The sequence below is a fragment of the Lagopus leucura genome, unplaced genomic scaffold, assembly GCF_019238085.1.
Source record: "Lagopus leucura isolate 7727_CA_CO unplaced genomic scaffold, USGS_WTPT01 Super-Scaffold_100001, whole genome shotgun sequence".
In the NCBI taxonomy this organism is placed as follows: Eukaryota; Metazoa; Chordata; class Aves; order Galliformes; family Phasianidae; genus Lagopus; species Lagopus leucura.
Window position 1 is genome coordinate 90368987 of NW_024962262.1, and position 20243 is coordinate 90389229.

The window sequence follows — 20243 nt, forward strand, 5'->3', positions numbered from 1 at the left end:
GGATAGAAATGTTGGTATATTTATAGAACCTGTAACTCCAAGGGTAAAAAAAAAAGTGCCCCTTCAAGGACAGGGACACGTACTAATACTAACCACTTAGTATGATGGAGTCCATGTCAACTGCAAGGTCCTGAAGAGTTCCCACTGAGGTCCGGTTAACGATGCTCGTCTGAATAGAATCCTTTAAAATGGCAGCCACACAGTCCTCACACAGTGCTTGGCCTTTCGCCTGCGGTACCACAAATACGATCCAGAAGTGAATAAGAAGGCCTCCATTATTGTTGTTACTGAAATAAGAAGGTCCTACAGATTATTACCACATTAAAAGTTTCCTGAAGGCTAGACTCTTAACACAAGCTTCTTTTGAACGACATGGCTTATTTACAAACTGTCTTGTTGGTTTGATACAATGAATGTTTTCTTTTCTGAAGAAAGGAGCCCCAAAATTCACATCTTATGCCCAGTTGAGGATCTTCACTAGGATGATTTTCTGGCTTTCGTGGATTGCCAAAAACATCATAACTACTGGAGTAAGAGCTGGATTACCTCCTAAAAATTGTAACAGAAATGGTACAGTTGCCATCTCCAGAAATGCAGAACTCTGCATCTCACTGCATCTCGTGTACCGAGTACTGTAGTGAGCGAGAACCAATTTCTACACTACTTAGATAATACTTTAGATTCTAAATACGGTCACATCAATCTTTGCCTATTAGACAAGAAGAAAATTCCTTAAATCAAACCATACGCCAGAAAAGTGCTGTTCCAAAACTGTTCTTAGTTCAAGAGGATTGAGATACTTAATCCATTCACATCAACTGCACTTTTAATACTAAAGTAAACATACTTTATCACAGCAAAGAGGTTTTCCTTTCTCCCATGCAAAGGCATCGGTCAGTACAAAATAATTTAATATCAATAGCACCTATAAAATACATCAAACTCTGCAATGTAAATAGTATTGAGTTTCCTTGTAACAGCACATTAGAGTGGCTAAACACGAGGGCATTGATGACTTATCAGCCAAAGCATCACCATACTTCTTCAGGGACATTATTTCTGTGTAACTTAATTAACCTTAAGTTTCCATTTACCCTGCAGAAAACAAACTGTTGAAGAGACTTTAGTTTGCCCTTACTTGCATGAAAGCAACTGGGCAGGTTATACTTATATTTTGCTATCACTACAAGTGATTACCGGAATGATTAAATTATAGCAACCAAAAACAGGCTTCTCTTCTAGGCTCATTGTATCATGTATTATTCAGCAAAAACGTGAATGCATTAACCACAGTTTTACCTGACTTCTGTAACAGTGGACTGCTTATAAAATTTGGAGAAAGAGGAGGTCGTGTAAACCAAGTTCATCTGAAAGAGAAAGTATTAAGCTGATAAAGATATAGCATTTCAAAAAAATCAGACCTATCTAGAGATGTTCTAGGTCTAGATTTTCCCAGGAATATCCTCTTTTTCACCAAGAATAAAAAAATCAGCACACACATCCAGACATACAGCAATAGACATTGACAGATTGGCTCTGCAATGCACCAATACTAAGTCCAGTATTAACAGGAACATCATATCTTCTGTACAAGGCCAGCTGATGTGTACAGCAAACACTTTTCCCAAACAAAAAGAGTTTTGAAAAGGGTGCACATTCTTTGCTCCAAAAGTTCCAAACACAAAGTCCTTATCTCTCCAAAATGCAAAACCTTTACTGCCAATCTTCAGGAAAACAACAAGGAAAAAAAACTTAAAAAACTTTCAGGAAAACACTCATAACATGCACGTTACCACTAAGATGCAGTGAACAGTATACAACATATATCTTTATTTTTACAGAATTACAAAAAGATTGAGGTTTGAAGCCTCTGAAAATCATCTAGTCCAACCTCCTCAAAGCAGCATCAACAACTGCTCAGGGCCACAACCAGTTGTTTTTATATCTCCGAGAATAGAGACTCAACAATCTCTCTGGACCACCTGAACACCTTCACCAGAAAACAGTGTTTTTTGTTCGGTTGTTCTGTTCCTTATCCCAATATTAATGGGGAATTTTCTCTATTAGCAGCTTAGCATTAATGTATTCTTTCCAATATACGGTACAATATACATGGAGAAGGAAAAACTGCCATTTCATGCTGTGGGACTGCTTTTGGGGAAAGTACACTCCCAGTTCTACCCAGTTCTCCTTTAGCTAAGAGTGTGATGATGCCGTGTTACTTCATTCCTCTTGTTGAAGGAGGCACACTGCTAATACCACCAGGTGGCACATACCTCAAGCTGTTCAGACCCTATCCTGCAGTTTAATCATTAACATTAATACCCAAGGGACTAATATGGATTTTTTTTTTTTGAGGCAAAGCCTGTGAAAGTCATATTACTGTTATCTCCTAACTTTTGGTGTTTGATACAAGATGACTGAACAATTCTTTTAAGGGCCTAATTAGAATAGATGAAGCTCAATCTTTCTCCAGATTAGGTTGCAAGGGATTTTATTCACTGCTGTTACTATCAAAGGGGAAACAATTCTATCTTGAGAGGTTCTTCAGCTGCTGTTCTGGGGATCTCAGACCCATGTATCATAAACAAAGGAGTTTCAGTGACAAATAGCAAACACAAACCTCACAAACTCAAATTCCCTGCATCCCTACCAGCCTTTTTAGCCACTAGTCAGGTAACAAGATGCACTGTATCAGTAGTGCAAAATTCTATCGGTGAGTTCAAGCAAAGTTTAGAGACAAGAAATAATTTCCAAGTTATGTTCAAGTAGAAGGTGGTGACACTGCCAGTTCACCCGCTTATCTGTCACCTCCCCCTGCTGAAATAGCAGCAAGATAAGCCAGGACAAGAGCAAGACATAGGGCCCAAAGAAGGTTGGAGCTGCTCCCTTGTGAGTGGGAAAAGGCAATACCTGCACAGCTCCATCTCTGCCCTGAAAGCACTTCAACAGACATCGACATGCATGATACGAAAACTAACTTCCTTTCAAGCCTTTCATGACAGCTTCTAGGGGGAAAAATGTCATCCCTCTTATCAAAGATAGAGCAGGAAAACATGACCATGAGTTCATATTATAAGATAGCAAAAACTTAGCAATTACTCAGAAATCTCATTTGCATTGACTTTTTTGTTTACTTGTTTTAGGTTGTTTTTTTTGTTTGTTTGTTTTTTGTTTTTTAATAAGTGCTTTAATGCTTTTGTGGACAGTGCTGCATTACTTGACTGTAATATTTTTTTCCTGTCCACACTACATGTCTTTAAAGGTAAATTTGCTTGTAATTAAGATGCACACCTCCCCTTTCCAGCTGTAAAGCAGTTCTAACTGTATACCCACAACACTGAGCACTCCTGCTGTGACTGATCGAGGCATTTGGGAAGAATAATGCTCTTTAAATATCTGGTATCAGAAAGAAATGTAAATGTAAACGTGTATGAAAGTTCTAGTGTAATTGTAGATGCTCTAAGGCAGAAGACTGGCAGCAGATTCCAATTTGAATGCAAAAGACCTCATCAATGTCTTGAAAGTGGCAATTAAGTTTTGAAGGGTTTGTGCAGAGTTCTGTTCACAGACTCAGATTTGTGGGGGACAATATGCAAAATTTTTAGTAAATGTAAATGTCAAACAGACCTCTTCAAAGTTTGACAATAACAAGCTATAAGCAGCTAGTTCCTTTCTGCCTCCAGACAGCCACCTTTGCAGTCTTCTGAGGGAGGAAAAAAAACAAAGAAGCAGAATACCACACCAGACTGAATGGCACCTGAAATTTCCACCTCCTGTTTACAGCTCTAGTTCCTGTTACTTGTTGCTAGCCAAACAGCCCACTCATCTTACCACACGCTGGACGTTCTGTGCCACAGAGAGAAATTCTTTTGACTCCTTCTGCCTATATTCAGGGAGAAACTCTATGTTGGCAACACGGAACAACCCAACAAAGTACAACGCATCTTTGTTTTCTGCCTGAACTGCAAGAAAGAAAGAAAACAAACTAGTTATTCTTTAAATAACGCATAAATGCTAAACTAAGTCCACCCATTCAGGCCTAAGGTAGAGAGATCTACCAAATCAACACTACATTTTCATAGCCAGTTGATTTAGATGACTACTATGAAGGTTAATTAAGAACCTGCTTCGTGCACACAATATAAGATACAATGGTATGAATGAACAAGCATAATAAAGGCAATGTCAACAGCCATATCCTGGAGTGTCCCTAAGGAACCTTAGGCAGTACTAGTGCCAAGGCTTTCACTGTCCACATCAAGCACAAAGGCAGCACTCCACAGGAACTATCATTTCTTTTCTTGTCCTGTCCAGTGTTTTTACAGATCATGAGAAAAGTATTTACTTTCTATATTTTCCTCCTTCTTTAAACTTGTTCCACATAAGGAACAAAAAATTTACCTGGCCTCCAGCAGGCCTAGAAACACAGTGGAAGTCACAATTTGTGAGGAATCAAATTACCATAACTATATGCACAATTAGCTAGCACACAACAAATGCTTTACATAGCCCTTGATAAAAGACAAAGCACAATACCTAAACCAATAGCTATGAATTTACCAACATTACAGCAGGCAATCATACAAAGTTCTAACAAAGGTATTCAAAATTCTTCCATGTCCCATTTAAATAAGATTCATGAGGGTTGATTTGTTTGTCCTGTTCTTTAAGAAAGAGTCTTCAAGACAAGGGAGATCCTACAAACGCTGAAAGTGTTATTAGCGACTTTTGAAAGAAGACTGAGCTTTCTGCAACTCACCAATGAAGAGCCACAGTAAAGTCCAGGTTACAACTCCTAAAACAAATAGAATGAGGGTAAAAAGAATTATTTGGTTTTGAAAATTCCACAGCATCTTTTCTTTTTTCTTCAGCTTGCCATGTTTTTTCCTTGCCAGAATCCTCTTTACCAACTTGTCTTCCACAGATACCATTTGGACTGAGATGTTGGCTACCTAAAATAAGGTGAGAGACAACAAGCAAATGTAAAAGCATTTGATTGATAAAAACCTAGAACAGAAGCTCACATACAGTCATCTGTGTATAATCAATGAATATTAAGATGTTATAATTACAAAATAAACAAGAGAGTTTGGCAAAGCAAATTATGATAACAAAAAGAAAATAGATAGAAAGCTTACCCCTATCCTAGCCTCACTTACAAAATTCCAGCAGAGTAGATCTCCAGAAGAGATCCTTCCCCACTGGTAGCCAGCTCTTAAATAGGTCCAGGAGAGGTGGAGCCTGTCTCCACCCCTTCCGGCAGCACAGGAGAATTGCCTTCACCTGTGCTCCTCTGGCTGACTCATGGCTCACCTCAGGTGATCAATCAGAGGTTCAGGCCGTGACTCAGCAGTTCCCATACAATCTGTTACTGCACATACAAAACCACTATTAATGCAGCAGCAGTTTAAATTGCAGTCAGGAAGCAAGGTATTTTTTTTCAGACAATTGCAGAGGGAATGTAAAAACACAATGGGCCCTAGGATAACAGCTTACTATGCAATAGGAATCCAGAATTAACCATTTGAACAAATGTTTATACCTTGTGCATCTCCTGTTAGTGTAAATTAGCCCTCTTTTTTTCTAAAAAGCTGGCAAAATTGAATTACCTTTTACTGGTTTAAACTGCAGTGTATACACAGACAAGTACTGCAGAACAGCAGCTTTCCACTGGCAACTTGCTGACATAACTTAGCAAGTGGTCTTACTACCCAAACATTCACTAGGGTGATGCAAATTTGGTGCAAAATCAGGCACACATTTAGTCATTCATTCCTCCCTTTGCATGAAATAGAAGGGAATAGTTACTAAGGTGTTCATATAGTCTGTCCTTTTCCCAGTACTATGCTTGTCATTTCCCTGCTAAGGAACCAGGAGACAGATGCATGCACACTGTCCTTGCTTCCTCCCAAACCTATGGTCAAAGCATCACTGCTCTTCCAAAAATAAAGCACACTTTCTTCTCAGACCATGGCTATTCCTATAGTAGCGTACTCAGCTTCCTTTCAGGATGAAAAATCATGGGTTTGGGCAGCCTCTTCCTGCATATCCAGCTGCCTTTAAGAAATTCTCCCCAGTGAACAGGAGGAAACAACAGAATTCTTGTTGGGATAGAACCTAAACAAGGTTATTATCTGGAACTGCAGCCCCGCAAAAGATTTTTTTGAACTACAGTTCCAGTTGTCCCAAACTATTCAGAATATCTCCTGACTGTCTTAACTCAGTTTGAAAGACTAGTATGTGACCATACCTGCATTTACTGGAGCAGTTTCTATTCCCTACATTATTCATCGTTTTGTCTGTTCTTCAGATGAAAATGCCTGAGGGAGTGCTTGGTACAAATGGATTCTCCATGCAAAAAAATCAATGCATGTAAGCCTACAAATACTGTCTATCAATAGGTACATGCACAGCAAGAGCTGTCAGGGAAAATCTGTGGGATTTCATAAAATTCCTGCCAGGAGAGCTCTTGCGAATATTTCCTAACAACATCAGGTGAAGGTTCAACTATCTTTCCATGCTGACTCATTGTCTTACCCACACAGAGATTAGCTGGCAAGTTCCTGGGCCATTTGAGACCTTAAAAACTGAGTGCGTTGGGTATGAATATAAATAGGGCCACAATACCTAGCTAAATCTAGAATTTTAACCACAGAAAAACTTACGTTTGCTTTTTAAATCACAACTATAAGTTACATAATATTGCCACATAATAGAGAAGATTCAAGAAACATCTCAAAAATATGTTGGTGCTTGTGAGAGGGAGGCACTCACAAGGATGCCTTGGAAAGCTGTGGGATCTCCTTGAGAGAGGCGTTAACAAACTCCTGTCAAAAGTTAGCAGCAAGAGCTTTTTGTGGGAAGACTTGTATGAAGTGCACAACAGATTCTGGATCAAAAGACCTGGTTCAAGATTTCATGTGTACAGAGATGAACTTCACCACTGCAAATATAAGGAAAAAGCTCATTTTTGGATGTGGTCTTTCAGAACAGCTTAATTTTCATGACCATTTTCAAAGTGCATTTCCCTCACTCTTCAGCCAATTTTATGCTATGTGTGGGCTGGAACGCACTCAGAGTTGCATCATCTCCCAGCTATTCAAATCAGGAATGTGTCTTGACGTGACCCAGTGACAACCATCGCATTGTTTGCTCAGGTGCAGATAGGCTACCTCTGCTGAGGTACAGACTACTCAAGTACAATAGGAGAGCTCACAGCAGAACAGATACATATATATCAGCACAGGCTGATAAATCTTGTGCAAATTGAGCTGTTCCCAGTGCTGAATAGGCCTCTGTAGCCTCTGCAGGGCTATAAGGAGTAGGCAGTGAGGAGACAGACTGCAACAAGCTTCTAGGCTACTTGACATCATTTAATTCTTCAGAGGCCTCTCAAAAGGTGCAGTACAAGAATATGTGGACTATCGTAGAATAAAAGATGTAGGCACAAGGCTCATTCTTCAACACTACCAATTGTATTTCACCAGAGGAGGCACCTATCCAACAACTGCACTCCAAATTATCAACATGGGTTGCTACATTAATTCAGTGACTACAAAAACTGTATGCCTTTGGAGTTTGACATCCAGGAAGTGCTAGGCATAAATACTAGCCATTTGCAAAAGCCATTTGTGATATAATCTGAAATAAGATTTTGTTTCCTTCTGCCTAATGCTATCAGAGCCACATCCGAAGTACTGCCCCCATCAGTACAAAAGAGATGTTAATAAACTAGAAGGGTGTTCAGCTTGTACCATGAAAATCTGAGAGCTGTAAGTAAAATCAGTGTAAGTAATGCTAGTCATATATTTCCCTGTCTAAAGTGTCTTACAGAGAACACACAGCCACACTTCTTTCTGTGGTGCACAATGAAGAGACAGCTGTAACAGTCACCTGTGGAAGCAGGGGAAATTCCATCTGGATACACCAAAAATAAAGCATTTCTCCTTAAAGGTTGCACATCCCTAGAGTTATTCCAAACTCAATGGGACTGGGCCCCAGGAAATCTGTTCTGCTTTGCTCTGTTTGAAAATAGCATTTGGTAGGTCACCTTCAGAAATTCTCACCATCCTACACTTGTCTGATTCTCTGATATTATGTACTAGCAATGCTTCAGATGAGAGAACTCTGTATACCCAAACAGACAGAAGCAAAGACTCATCATGACAAAAGTCCCGCCAGGCCCACAGTCAAACACAACAGCTAGCCACCTTTGATTGCAGAGTTGAGAATGTACACAAGGGAGTTAAAGAAATGACTAAGTTTAATACTGGAATAATTAGACCCAGTAGTGTACTTTACAGTTTCCTCAAACAAAATGTGAAAAAACTTAACTGAACGAGTCCTGGCCTATATCTTCTGTTTAGTATAATACCAGTACTTATTTTCCATCTTCTCAAAAAGGACAAATTTGCCTGTTGTATTTGTAAGGCCTTATTGAGCACAATTTAATGTAAGATGAACACAATTTGCCTGTTTTTTTTTGTTTTAAGCTTTGTTCTGTCCTGTAAAGTTCAGTTATACTCTCAGATGTTCACTAGGACAACTTAACACAGGTCAACAATGTTTAAGATCTGAAATTTGAGTCATTTTATAGATCAGTGAGTACACTTGCTGCTTTTATCATGTTTCCCCCCAAGAAAAAATTATACTAAAATCGTGACATTTCATTCTTGTTCATATCTGTTGACCTAACCAGGCAGATTTATTTTTAAAAAATAGAAACAGAAACCCCTGTCAAGGATCAATAGAAATTACATGGGGTTGATGTCACTGGAATATGAGTATACACTGGGAACAGTTTATATCTTCATCTACTGTAATAGTAACTTTATTTTTTAAAAGATGCACTTCATGTATCAAGGCTTTTACAGCAGAGTTTACTGTTTCAGAATTCAGAGCAGTATTGAATGCTGCGCTCTACATTTTAAATATTTCCCTAGGTTAAATTAGTTTATCATAAACGGTTTGTAAGAAGAAAGATAGTAGCAAAGTTAAGCTGTTACCTTCCCTGAACAGGGATCACAATTATTAATTCATCTCTCTGCTGCTGCAGCTTACTTTCCGAATTCTAGAAGTGTTTTCCAGCTAAAATTGCAATTTGACTATCACTGAATTATTTATTAACTTCTTTGTCATGAGTAATCCTCTTCTGTATCACCTCGGGGAAAAAAAAACAAAACAAAACAAAACACAAACACTTCACTTAATCTAATGCTTACTTTCTTGTCTAGAAATAGATTTGGTTTTGGAAAAACATGCTGCCATGTTACTATTATAAGCTTTTCATGTTGTTACTTTAACAATCCCATTATTTCAGCTGTCTGAAAGTATATGTTATTAACAATTGGAAGATAATACAAACATACATGGACTTTTAGAGATTAAGCTATAAAATGTAAAGGTGGAGGAAATCTTGGAATGTCAAGGTTAGTACTTGAGAATTAGATCATAACAGATCTAATAGATGCCAAGAAGTATATGAAATAAAGAATGCTTAAGTCAACCTACTTACACTTAGGTCATCTTCAGGCTTAGCTGCTGGGTGATCAATTCTTTCATCCATTCCAACAAAATTAGTTTTATTGCTTGTCTCAGCTCAGAAAGCCTTGCACTTTTTCCCCAGGCTCTGCTTCTCCTTCTGAAGCTGAGGACAGCTAACAGCAACGACCAGGACCAAAAGAGGCATCAATTTACTTTGATGAGTTTCCAGCTGTAATCTCATCTGCCCTGTTGCTCATTTGTGAATATTAGAAGGATGCTATCAAGTAACTTTAGACATCAGTCTGAATATAACAGGCTTTTCATAGTCTTTTTTTTTTTTTTTTAAGCTGAAATAGACTTCAGCTTGTTAACGCATCAAATCAGAGTGCTGAAATCTACACATCATTAAAATCTAACAAAATCAGTTGCCATGAACAATAAAAACCATAACAAATAAAATGCAAATGAAAGAAAAATTACACAAGTACAAAGAAGGGGAAAAGAAAAGTAAGCACCTTGAGTAAAGAGGGCTTCAAGTAGCAAATGACCATTACAAACAAAAATAGCATTCTGACTCAGAATTTCATAAGGTACCTTTTGAAGACTCAAAATTAGTTACTTTATTGTAACCTAGAAATAAGCATATTTTATATTGTTAAAATAGATACAGTTTCAAACTGAGATTCCTTTTTTGTAATGAGAGGCATGAAGTCACTTGTACCATAATAGTAGCATCCTATTTTCTTTGGTAATTAAATATTTATAGAGGATGTAAAACAGTACTTTCTTCAATGAATACTAACTATAGAGCTGCCTGTGCTTTTAAGTGATTAACAGTTTTAATGCCTTCCTTGGGTCAAGTTCAGAAATGGCACTGGAGAAAGGGCAACTTTATTTTATTTTTAAAAAGTACACATTCTCTGAATTTATCACTGAATATATCAAGCCTACACTACAAATCATGAAAATATTAGCAACATAATAATGGAGAGATATAGGATAGATAGAAAAGATGCAGCGAGACCTCATAACAATCTCCAAGGAAAATCTACGCTCCATCACTGTAACTAGCAATAGAATTCTTCAAATATGAGTCTATGGGTCAAGAAATCCTACAATTACATGAAGTGTTTGTAAATTAAGATATTTTGTCTATAGGTTAGTCCTGGCTTATGCCATGAAGCATAGTGTCAGTGTCTTCAATATCTATTTTTTGTTATTTCTGCTAGAACTGCAGTGTATTTTATCCATATAATGTCACACCACAAGCTCTGGGCCTCATTAACACTTCAGTAACATAGACAAATATATATATATATGTGCACATACATGTACATATATATACATTACTATATATAATTGCTTGCTCCCATCTCCCACTTATTTTTTAATTATTTAAATTACACTTAATTTTGCCAGAACTAGAGTAGGATATGTAGATACTTCATATCGAAAGGACGTTCAGAGATCACTGAGTCCAACTTCCTGACCACATCAAAGCTAGGCAAAACTTCAAGCACCTTAAACAAGTGCGTCATCCAAACATCTCTTGAGCACTGACAGGCATGAGACACCAGGCATTTTAGGAAACCTTTTCCAGTGTTTGGCAATCTCCACGGTAAAGAGATGTTTCCCAACTGACCCTCCACCGGCTCAGCTCTGTGCCATTTCCACCCTGCCATCAGTCATCAGTTCCCAGGAGCAGAGCTTGGCACCTACTTCTGTGTCCCTCCTCAGGGCATTACAGAGAGCAGCGAGGTTGCTTCTTGGCCTCCTCTTCTCCAGATGGAGCAGCCTGAGTGTCCTCAGCACATTCTCACAGGACATACCTTCCAGTCAGTCCTGTTACCAGCTTGGTTGCCCTTTTCTGGATTTTTTCAAAGACCTTAGCATCCTTTTTAAATTATGGAAACCAGAAAAGCATACAATATTCAAGGTGAGGCTGCACCAACACTAAATATAATGGGAGAATCACCTCTTTCATCTGCAGGCTATGCTGTGTTTAATGCATACTAAAATGCTGTTTGCCCTTTTGGCTACCAGGGCACACTGCTGGCTCCTGTTGAGTCTGCTGTCCCAGACTCCTTTCTGTTGAGCTTCTCTCCCACCACTCATCTCCCAGTCTGTGCCTGCATCCAGCATTGCTCTGTTTCAGATGCAGCACCTGGCATTTACCCCTGATGAACTTCATGCTGTTGCTAACTGCCCAGTGCTCCAATTTATCAGGATCCCTTTGCAAAGCCTCTTGTCCTTCCAAGGAGTTAACAGCACCTCTTAGTTTAGTATCATCAGCCAGCATCCTGAGGATGCACTCCAATCCTGCACTCGGATCACTGCTGAAGACGTTGAACAGAACAGGCCTTAGAATTAAAGTCTGGTGAATACTGCTAGTGAGTGACCACCAGCCAGAGGTAACCCCGTTTACTACAACGCTACAACCATCCAGCCAGTTCATCACACTGCCTAAAGTGAACCTTTTGATCTCACAGTTGGACAGTTTGTCCATGAAAGATGTCACAAAGGGCTGTATCAAAGATCTTGGTGATATCCAGCAAGATTTCATCAGCTGCCTTCTCTTCTTTCATCACAAGGTCACTCGCTTCTCAGTTGGAGGTCAAATTACTAAAGCAAGACTCTCCATTCATGAACTCATGTCAACTATGCCTGATAACAGCTTTGTTCTTTAAATATCTTTTCTGCATCCCCCAGGACAGTCTTTTCCATAACTTTTCCAGGGACTGATGTTAAACTAGTAATTCTGTAGTTCCCTAGGTCTTCTCTCATGCTCTTTTTTGTAGATTGATATAACACTGGTTAGATTCCAGTTAGCAGGAAACTCCTGAGATTCCCATGAACTTACTTAAATCATTGACAGGAGTCCATCTGTAACATCTGCTAACTCTTTCAGTTCCCTAGGATTAATCACGTCTGGTCCTGTGGACTTACAAATGTTGAGCTGATATAACTGGTCCCTCACAATTTCAGTGATCATAGATGGGAAGTCTGTGTTCCCCCAGTTGCAGTTCTCCAACTCTGAGATCAGGGTAGCCCAATATCTGTCACCATTGTTAAATACTGAGGCAAAAAGGCATGAAGTGCCTATGCCTTTTCCTCCTCCTTATTTATGAAGTGACCATCTACTCCAGATATCAGTCTAATGTTTTCCTTTGATCTTTTCTTGCTGTAGATATTACTTGAAAAAGCCATTTTTGTTGTCTGTCACCACAGGGGTCCTTGTCAACTCAAGTTGGGCTTTGGCTTTTCCCATTTTCTCCCTGCAGATACGAACTGCAGCTTTGTATTGTCCCTGTTAAGCAATATCCTGTGAACATTGCTCCCAGAGGTCATATATTTTCTTTTTCTGCCCTTGTTCCAGGCAGAGTTTCCTACTGAGCCAAGACAGTCTCCTGCCCTGCTTGCTTGACTTGAGGAATCATTGCATAGTATGCAGCTCTCTGCAGTTAGAACTGGCTGTGTGGTTGGCCGGCTGGTTGGTCCAACGTTTGCCAGTCCCACTTGTGACACCAGTCACCCGTGCCTCCACACACACAGTGCAAGAGTGTCAGGGCTCTGAAAGCTCCTCAGACACTCCTGTCATCTCCCCAGCTTCTCACTTGTCTGAGTACATGGCTGTGGTACTTGAAATTGTTTGTGTAACTCAGAAAAGTCTTTCACCAAACTGATCACAGCACAGATTAAAGTACATTAAAATCTGTTACCTTTGTCAGTATCAAAATATATTGCACTTCTATTCAATAAGTTCTTCTTCCTCTGGAGAAGCACAGATTTCACCTCCAGACTTCACTTTTCCCTCAGCAGTTTAACTTCAAATATTTTTCCTTGAGAAGACAAAAATAACCATGGTTTGTTATTAAGACAGTAATAAAAGTCAATCAGAAGCTGTAGTGCTAGATGTATGCTTTAAACCTGAGAAGACAATTGTATGCCATTTCCTTCAGATTACAAAGGCAAGCTGAGACAGAAGTTATTTCCATTCCCGTCAGTGAGGTAAATAACATTACAATGCACCTTTCTCATACCTAGGTTGTATCTGAGCCATTTGCACGAAATAAATGAAGCAGATAATAGAATTTATCCAAACAGCATCTAATTGAGTGTTTGTATTGGCAAAAGCATTGGCAGCAGGGAGATGCAGCTGTGTGAAAAGAGACTGAGGGTTTGCCCTGTGCTGAATATAGCCAGTGCTAGTCATCTCCAGTATGCCCACAGCAGGGCACAGCTGAGCACAGCAGCCAGCCTGGTGGCACTGCTGGGAAAATGTATTTCAGGAAGAAAAAAAATGCCTGATGGAGAGAACATCAGGAAATAAAATGAACAAGAAGCAGATGAAAAACTAAGGCTAGAGGAGGAGAAAAGGGAGCTCCTACTGTAGGAGCAGATACCCATGCTAAAGCCCATAGAGGAGACCATGCTAGAGCAGATGGGTTTTCCGAAAGAACTGCATCCTGTGGAGAAGGCAGGAGTGGCAGAGAGAAGCCATTGTATGCTGACTGTAACTCCCACCATACTGCTTGGTTACTTCCCCACAAGTAACCAAGCAGACTAGACAGGAGTGAAGATGAAAGCAGGGGAGGAAACGTGTTATTTCAGTGTCTGTTTTTTTGTTTCCCACTACCCAAATTAACAGTTGCATTTTTATTTTAGTTGGCAGAAATTAAGTCAGTTTTCCTCAGTTAGAATCAGCTTACCAATTACTGTTGCAGGCAGAACAACCTTCCTGCCTTTATCTCAGCCCACAGGCTTTTTCCTCTTTCCTGTACTTCCTGTTCTCTCCACACATCTAGCTTTGGAGAGGAGCGAGCATGTAGGAATCTGACTGCTAGCCAAGACCAAAAACATTGGTATGGTACCTGTTATTTCCATTGCTCATCTCTAGTTTTAAATAGCAAAATTATAGTTTGGTGGTTTTTTTCCCCGTTTCCAAGTAACACAGGTTAGCAAACTGAAGTAAGAAAACATGTAAGAAATAACATCATGTTATTAAACTGAATATTGCTGTCTCATTCCGTTTCTTTAGCTTTATAAGAAAGTCTGGAGGTTAAAAAAAAAACTGCAATCTCCACACAATGATAGGCTTACTTTCAGGTTCCCCGATGGACACGGCTGAATCCAGGCCAGCTTGAAAGGTTAATATGAGCCAATTACTCAATTTCTGAGAAATGTGCTTTCACATGCATCCACCAGAAATGGCCATTGGCTTTGAGCCATTACTTTGCACGCATGAACTGGTAATTAAGCAGTCTCATTTCAGCTTCTGTAATTAATGCATATCAAAATATGCCTGTTACCCCTTTCTGACCTGAGTCAACATGATACTCACGTCAATTAATTTCAGAAGCCTTCTGTTTTCCCACTTTTGCCATGGCTTCCAGACCAGTTTCACCTCCTTATTCTTCCCCACTACTACAGAAACCACTGTTACAAATCATAGACTTCTCTGTTTATTCATGCGCTGACCATGACACTTGGTTTTACACACATCGTTCTCTCTTAGGGCTGTGACTTCCTGTTTCACTTTTTTATTTTTTATTTTTTTTATTTTTTATTTTTTATTTTTTTTACAACCTAACTTGGTTTCCCCTCTCTCCAAGACTCTGATGTAACCAGGGGCAGCTTGGTATAATCTGTGACATCCCTTCCTACCGCTCCACCTCAGCCCACTGCCTCCTTAATTAAGGGATAGGCTGCAAAGAGTCTATGCAGCAGCCTCAAGCCACCGCGGAGATGCCTGACTCTATTGCACAGATTTCACAGAGGAAGCTGGTATACCAGTGATTCAACTTTCTAGGAGAAAGATCTCATCTTGCACTACACTAAACCACTGCTAAGAGAGGAGGGAGATAGCGATCAGCTTACCTACCTCATACTGCCTGGAAATTGTGTGTATAAATCCAATTATGTTTTCTAGACAGACGATAGTCAGTTGTGAAAGAGACACATTCAAGACAGAAGATGAATCACACTTTAGCCATTGAATACAAATAGCAAAGACACAATTATTTCAGACTTGAACTATCTTATCATCTATAAAATCCTCGCTTTATAATAGAAATGGTCTCTTTCTGACCATTGCCACAATCAGTTCAGAAGCAGTCTTTCTTCCTTCTTCATTGCTAAGTAGCAATGACTTGCAAACTGCAGAAAAACAAGGAAGGAAAAAGAGTCCACGAATAAAGCAAAGTTAGTTCAACTAAAACCTGGTTTTGGTACCTACAAGAATTCTCTTGCATATTGCTTGTAACTATTTTTATTTAATCAAAACAGAGATCTTAATATGCCTGTGAAGACTAAGCAAGGGTTTAAATGATGATTGCTGATAACACTTGAGAAGGCATTCATAAAGCTCCTTGAGTCTAATATTGTATGACAATCTAATACTGTACGACTGCACATTTTGCCCTTTGCATAATTTCTTCAAATTACAGCCAACATTACCTCCAGAAGAAGAAAACATTTTGGCTGTCCTTTTCAATACATGAAGATGAATTACATATTCAGCTAGGTTTGAACCTGGAAAGGTCAAATACCTATACTTTCATAAAAACTTGTACAGATAATAACCAGTCTACAAATATCTGCAAACATACATTTATATTTTGGATACATCTCTTCCCTCACAGGAGAGTGAGCACAGAATTGATGTTTCTTTAATTTGTTTTTGGAATTTTATATAATGATCAAGTTGAAATGAGACTACCAAAGTATGGAAGTGGGTGGCGTTTGATTACTAAACATTAAGCAATAAATAATTGACTTCTTACATATGTTTCAGTATCAATTTTAACCTCCTCCATTGAATGAATACCACACTGCTCACTTGTTAGATCTTTGACATCTAGAAGAGGCAGCTTGAAATCATAGCGTTCATACATGCCTCTCTTCTCCTTAAACTCTTCCTTAATTTCTCATTCTTGACAGTGTTTATGTATGCATACTAGAGGACTCTGATGCAGCAAATACTTCCTAACAGACAAAGTCATTTTGGAAGTCACAGGTGACGGATCTCTTTTCAGAGCTTCAGACACAGACTATAACTGCCATTGACAGAGCATATCATCAGAAGGGAAGCAGCCAACTGCCTAGCATAGCAAGCTTCCCTGAGCACTAATATAACTATTTTGCCTTGTCTATGCAGACTGAGTACAGCTTAATTATTTGTGTCTTCATCTATTTTAATTAGAGCAAAGAAAAAAGGCTATATGAGCACGTCTTTTGGCCACAGCTTGCATTTATCAGTCTGTGGCATTTTAAGGACAGACAAGCCCTAAGTATTCAATCAGTTAATGGCCAAACACTACTTGCCTCTTACTGGAGCCATGAGCTAATTTTACTCTCAATTTCTCTCTTGTTTACTAGACAGCTATGTATAGCAGTGAAAAAGACAAGGATTGTTCAAAAACGGAAAACAAAGATTATTCTATTAGAGTAAATATGGCTTGTTAGGAGAATCAGTGTTAGGATATCTGCCGTGCTTCTAAAAAATAAAGGTCTTCTACAATATTGAGGTTGACCTGGTTCATTTGGTGCTGAAGCCAATGATATCACCCTTTACAAAAGTCAAGTTGCAACAGTACTGCAGCCAAGTGAAAGCTGTGTTTGTAGCTTTCCAGGTGATGGAAAATCCTGATGTTCAAGCTCTCATCCATCAGAGTGCTCAGTCACCTGCTCTTGAGATAGGCCAGGCATGAGTAGAATTTACATTGTGAAGACAAAGCATTCGCTCACCAGTGAACATGTCTGTGCTCTCCCTCACAAGCCACACGTTAGTTTGTGCCCTACTGAAAGAGAACAAAAATGGATATTTCTAAGTTCATTACAGCTTCAGTTCCTAAGCAGAGCTTTCCAAAAACATCTCTTCTTGAGACTAAATCCCTGAAGCAGTTATGATTTGCAGGTGCCTTATTCTCCATCATCAAACCCGAAGTGTCACATGGAAGGCAAATATAACTCTTCCCACACTTCCATAGCAGTCAGTTGCTGTAATGCATGCCCAACTGACAAGAGAACAGTGTTTAATGTTAGTGAACCAAAGATGCAGCCCTTGTGTAGGAGTGCAGCCTCTCTCTCAGTGAGCACTATATCCAGTGCGCCCACAATCCTCCTGCCAGCCTATGTGTCCATGAGCCACAAATATAGTTCCCTATAAAACAGTAACATAACACATTGTCATGCCTTTCCACGACTGTGTTTTCCTTGCAGTTACAACCTTAAGCTGTAGGAGCAAAAGGAGCAGAACAAAATTGTTATTGTTTCCTTCATTTGTTTTTAAAGCAGTGATGTGAATTAACATGCTATTAAGCTGATTAATTCACTTCCAGTTTCAAACAAGATGTTTCACTCAGTCTGGTGAATATGGAGTTTCAGTTCCTTCTTTCATGGATTATGGGGCAACTCAACATACCACCCCCAAGGAGTGACACAGGGCCATTGACACTGCTGTTGTCCTCACTCATCCACCAGAGGTTTTGGTTAGTAACAGAGCTCTCAAAAAGCCAGCAGTGACTAAGTATGTTCTTCAGTCCTCTAACTAACAGGGAGGGACAGCAAGGAGTTAGCATCACTGATTTGACTAGGAAAGTTTAAACATAAGTACTTTTTTTTTGTTTGAATTACACCTGGCCAAGAACTGTACTTGTTCACCAAATCCCACAGTTGCCAGTTCATACTATTTTTCCCCCAAGATGCACCTGTTGCTCTACCTAGATGAGTGCAATCCCCTTTGACCTTGACATCTTAGAGTATTTGCAAGGAGCTGCTCTGGCTGACTTGCAGGGGCAGAAATCTTCATTAAGAGCTCTTAAACCTCACCAGCTTGAACATCTGCTTATGCCCTTGGGCTCAGTGCTGTGTGAGGACAGGCAGAAGGAGGTCTGGACTGTTGGAAACAAAAAATAAACAAGTTTACATATCAAATTCATTAACTATGATTCACATAAGTCGTATTTGTTTCTCCTTTCTGCTTCTAGGTTCTGTGTTACAGAGATTGCTGTTTGTATGTTGCTTACAGTGGCAGGGCTTCAAAAGACCAGGACTGGTCATGATCTACACACACACTGTATTTACACACTCACACTCACCAGTGCATGACAAATTTGCCTGAACTAAAGAACTGTTAAATGGAGAGAGCTAGAACCCTACTGACTGTAAATGACTTGACTCACATGTTCCTGACTAATAATTGTTACCATAGCTTAACTATAGCCCTGGGCTTTTTTGTTTTGTTCTTGCTTCTTGTGCTTGCTGTGTGGAACTTCAGAAGACGGAAGCATCCTTCCAGCCCTAGGGTCTCCATACAGCCTAAACTTAGGGTAGCTGTGGGCCTTCCTCCTGTACTGCTGCATTATACATCTCCATCAATCAACATCTCTTTGCAACACTGCTTGAGCCAGCATTGTGGACAAAATGCCTACCTGAAACTTAAACATTTCATTTCTCATTTTCAGAAGCAGCCCTTCTCCATCTTCTTTCAGATAAACAGTCCACTCATATGAGTTTCAACCCAATCAGTGTTAGAGCTGACGCATCATGAAATGTAAAATGAAGCTACTCAAGACCATTCAGAAAATCAATCTGATCACCAGCTTGCCAAAATCAGGAAGCCATCTGAGATTTGTTTAAGGATCAGCTTGTGAGGATCAAAAGGTGGTCACAGGAAAGAAAAGCTAATCAATACGTCTATCAGTATGGTGTCTAGTAAAGATAGCTACATTTGCCTACTGCAGCGAAACTTCAGTGTCTTGTTATCTGGAAAGCACAGGCTAAGATCCCAATGCTGAATCCTTTGTGTACAATAATGCCAGAACCCACCAAGACTCTGATCTGCTTGCCTTGCTATAGAACAGAGCTGAACTTCCATGCCTTGACTTCTAGATGTGGGGAGCTCCCTATCTCCAATTCCATGTTGACAAGTCATTCTCCTACTTCATGCCTGTCCCAATGCATAGTGGATTTATTTTAACAGGTGAATTGGGTTCCTCATGGTGTTTCACTAAGTGAACCACAAGAAGGGTTGAGCCAAGTTTGGATCAGCCAAGACACTGACAGAACCATCCTCCCAAGAGCTTTTACTGCCATGACCACTGCACAATCCAAACAAGACAAAAAGCACCTGTGTTTTTACACAGACAGCCTGGACCCATCCTTTCTTAGCTTAGGATCTTCCACAGTCTAATGGGATCTTGGTTCTCCATCTCATCAGTAACATGCAGGTCTGTCAACATACTGTCTCCAAAATCACTACTAGGGGGCAGCTGTAAGGGCCTCACTACACTCACGTGCTGAACTGATCACCTTGTTGGCTTCCTGTTTAAGAGACCAAATTTCTGAACTCGTCTGAGGCTGATCATTTCTCCAACATTTCTCCATAGCCACAAAAACTTGAAACATTTCTGTAGGAACAGAATATTTAGGCTCCAATTTACATATGTTTCCTGGGGGAGGTCGGTAGGAATATATATAATAATTCCTACAGTTTAATGTGGTAAAGAATTTTTTTCAAGAATTATCCATACTACATTTCATTTTCTCTTCCTAAGGATTTTAAAGGACTCCAAGGCAGCATGATAAGTCTCAGAAGTGCTTTGCATTCTTAATGAGTCCCAAGGGAGGAAGCATGATTCATTCTGCAGAATACTGAGCAAATAGTAGCCACAACCTTTATCTCAAAGGACAAAATGTAGTTACAAGCACCCAGCCCATAAGTAATGTTCTGTGAAAAGCTATTTTTGGAGTTAATT

The 20243-nt window shown here is 39.5% G+C and overlaps 1 protein-coding gene across 1 annotated transcript in view; it reads right to left on the reverse strand.

Annotated features, from left to right (window-relative positions):
- The window catches only part of TMPRSS7 (transmembrane serine protease 7), a 34690-nt gene extending 21468 nt beyond the window's left edge, over nt 1–13222 (reverse strand). The window contains exons 1-6 of the mRNA XM_042867570.1: nt 13206–13222; nt 9518–9659; nt 4763–4955; nt 3835–3965; nt 1300–1367; nt 94–287 (exon numbers count right to left, since the gene is read on the reverse strand). Of these exons, the coding sequence (XP_042723504.1) occupies nt 94–287; nt 1300–1367; nt 3835–3965; nt 4763–4955; nt 9518–9568 (637 nt within the window). The 5' untranslated portion in view covers nt 9569–9659; nt 13206–13222. The remainder of the gene's footprint in view (nt 1–93; nt 288–1299; nt 1368–3834; nt 3966–4762; nt 4956–9517; nt 9660–13205) is intronic.
- Between the last annotated feature and the right edge of the window lie 7021 nt (nt 13223–20243).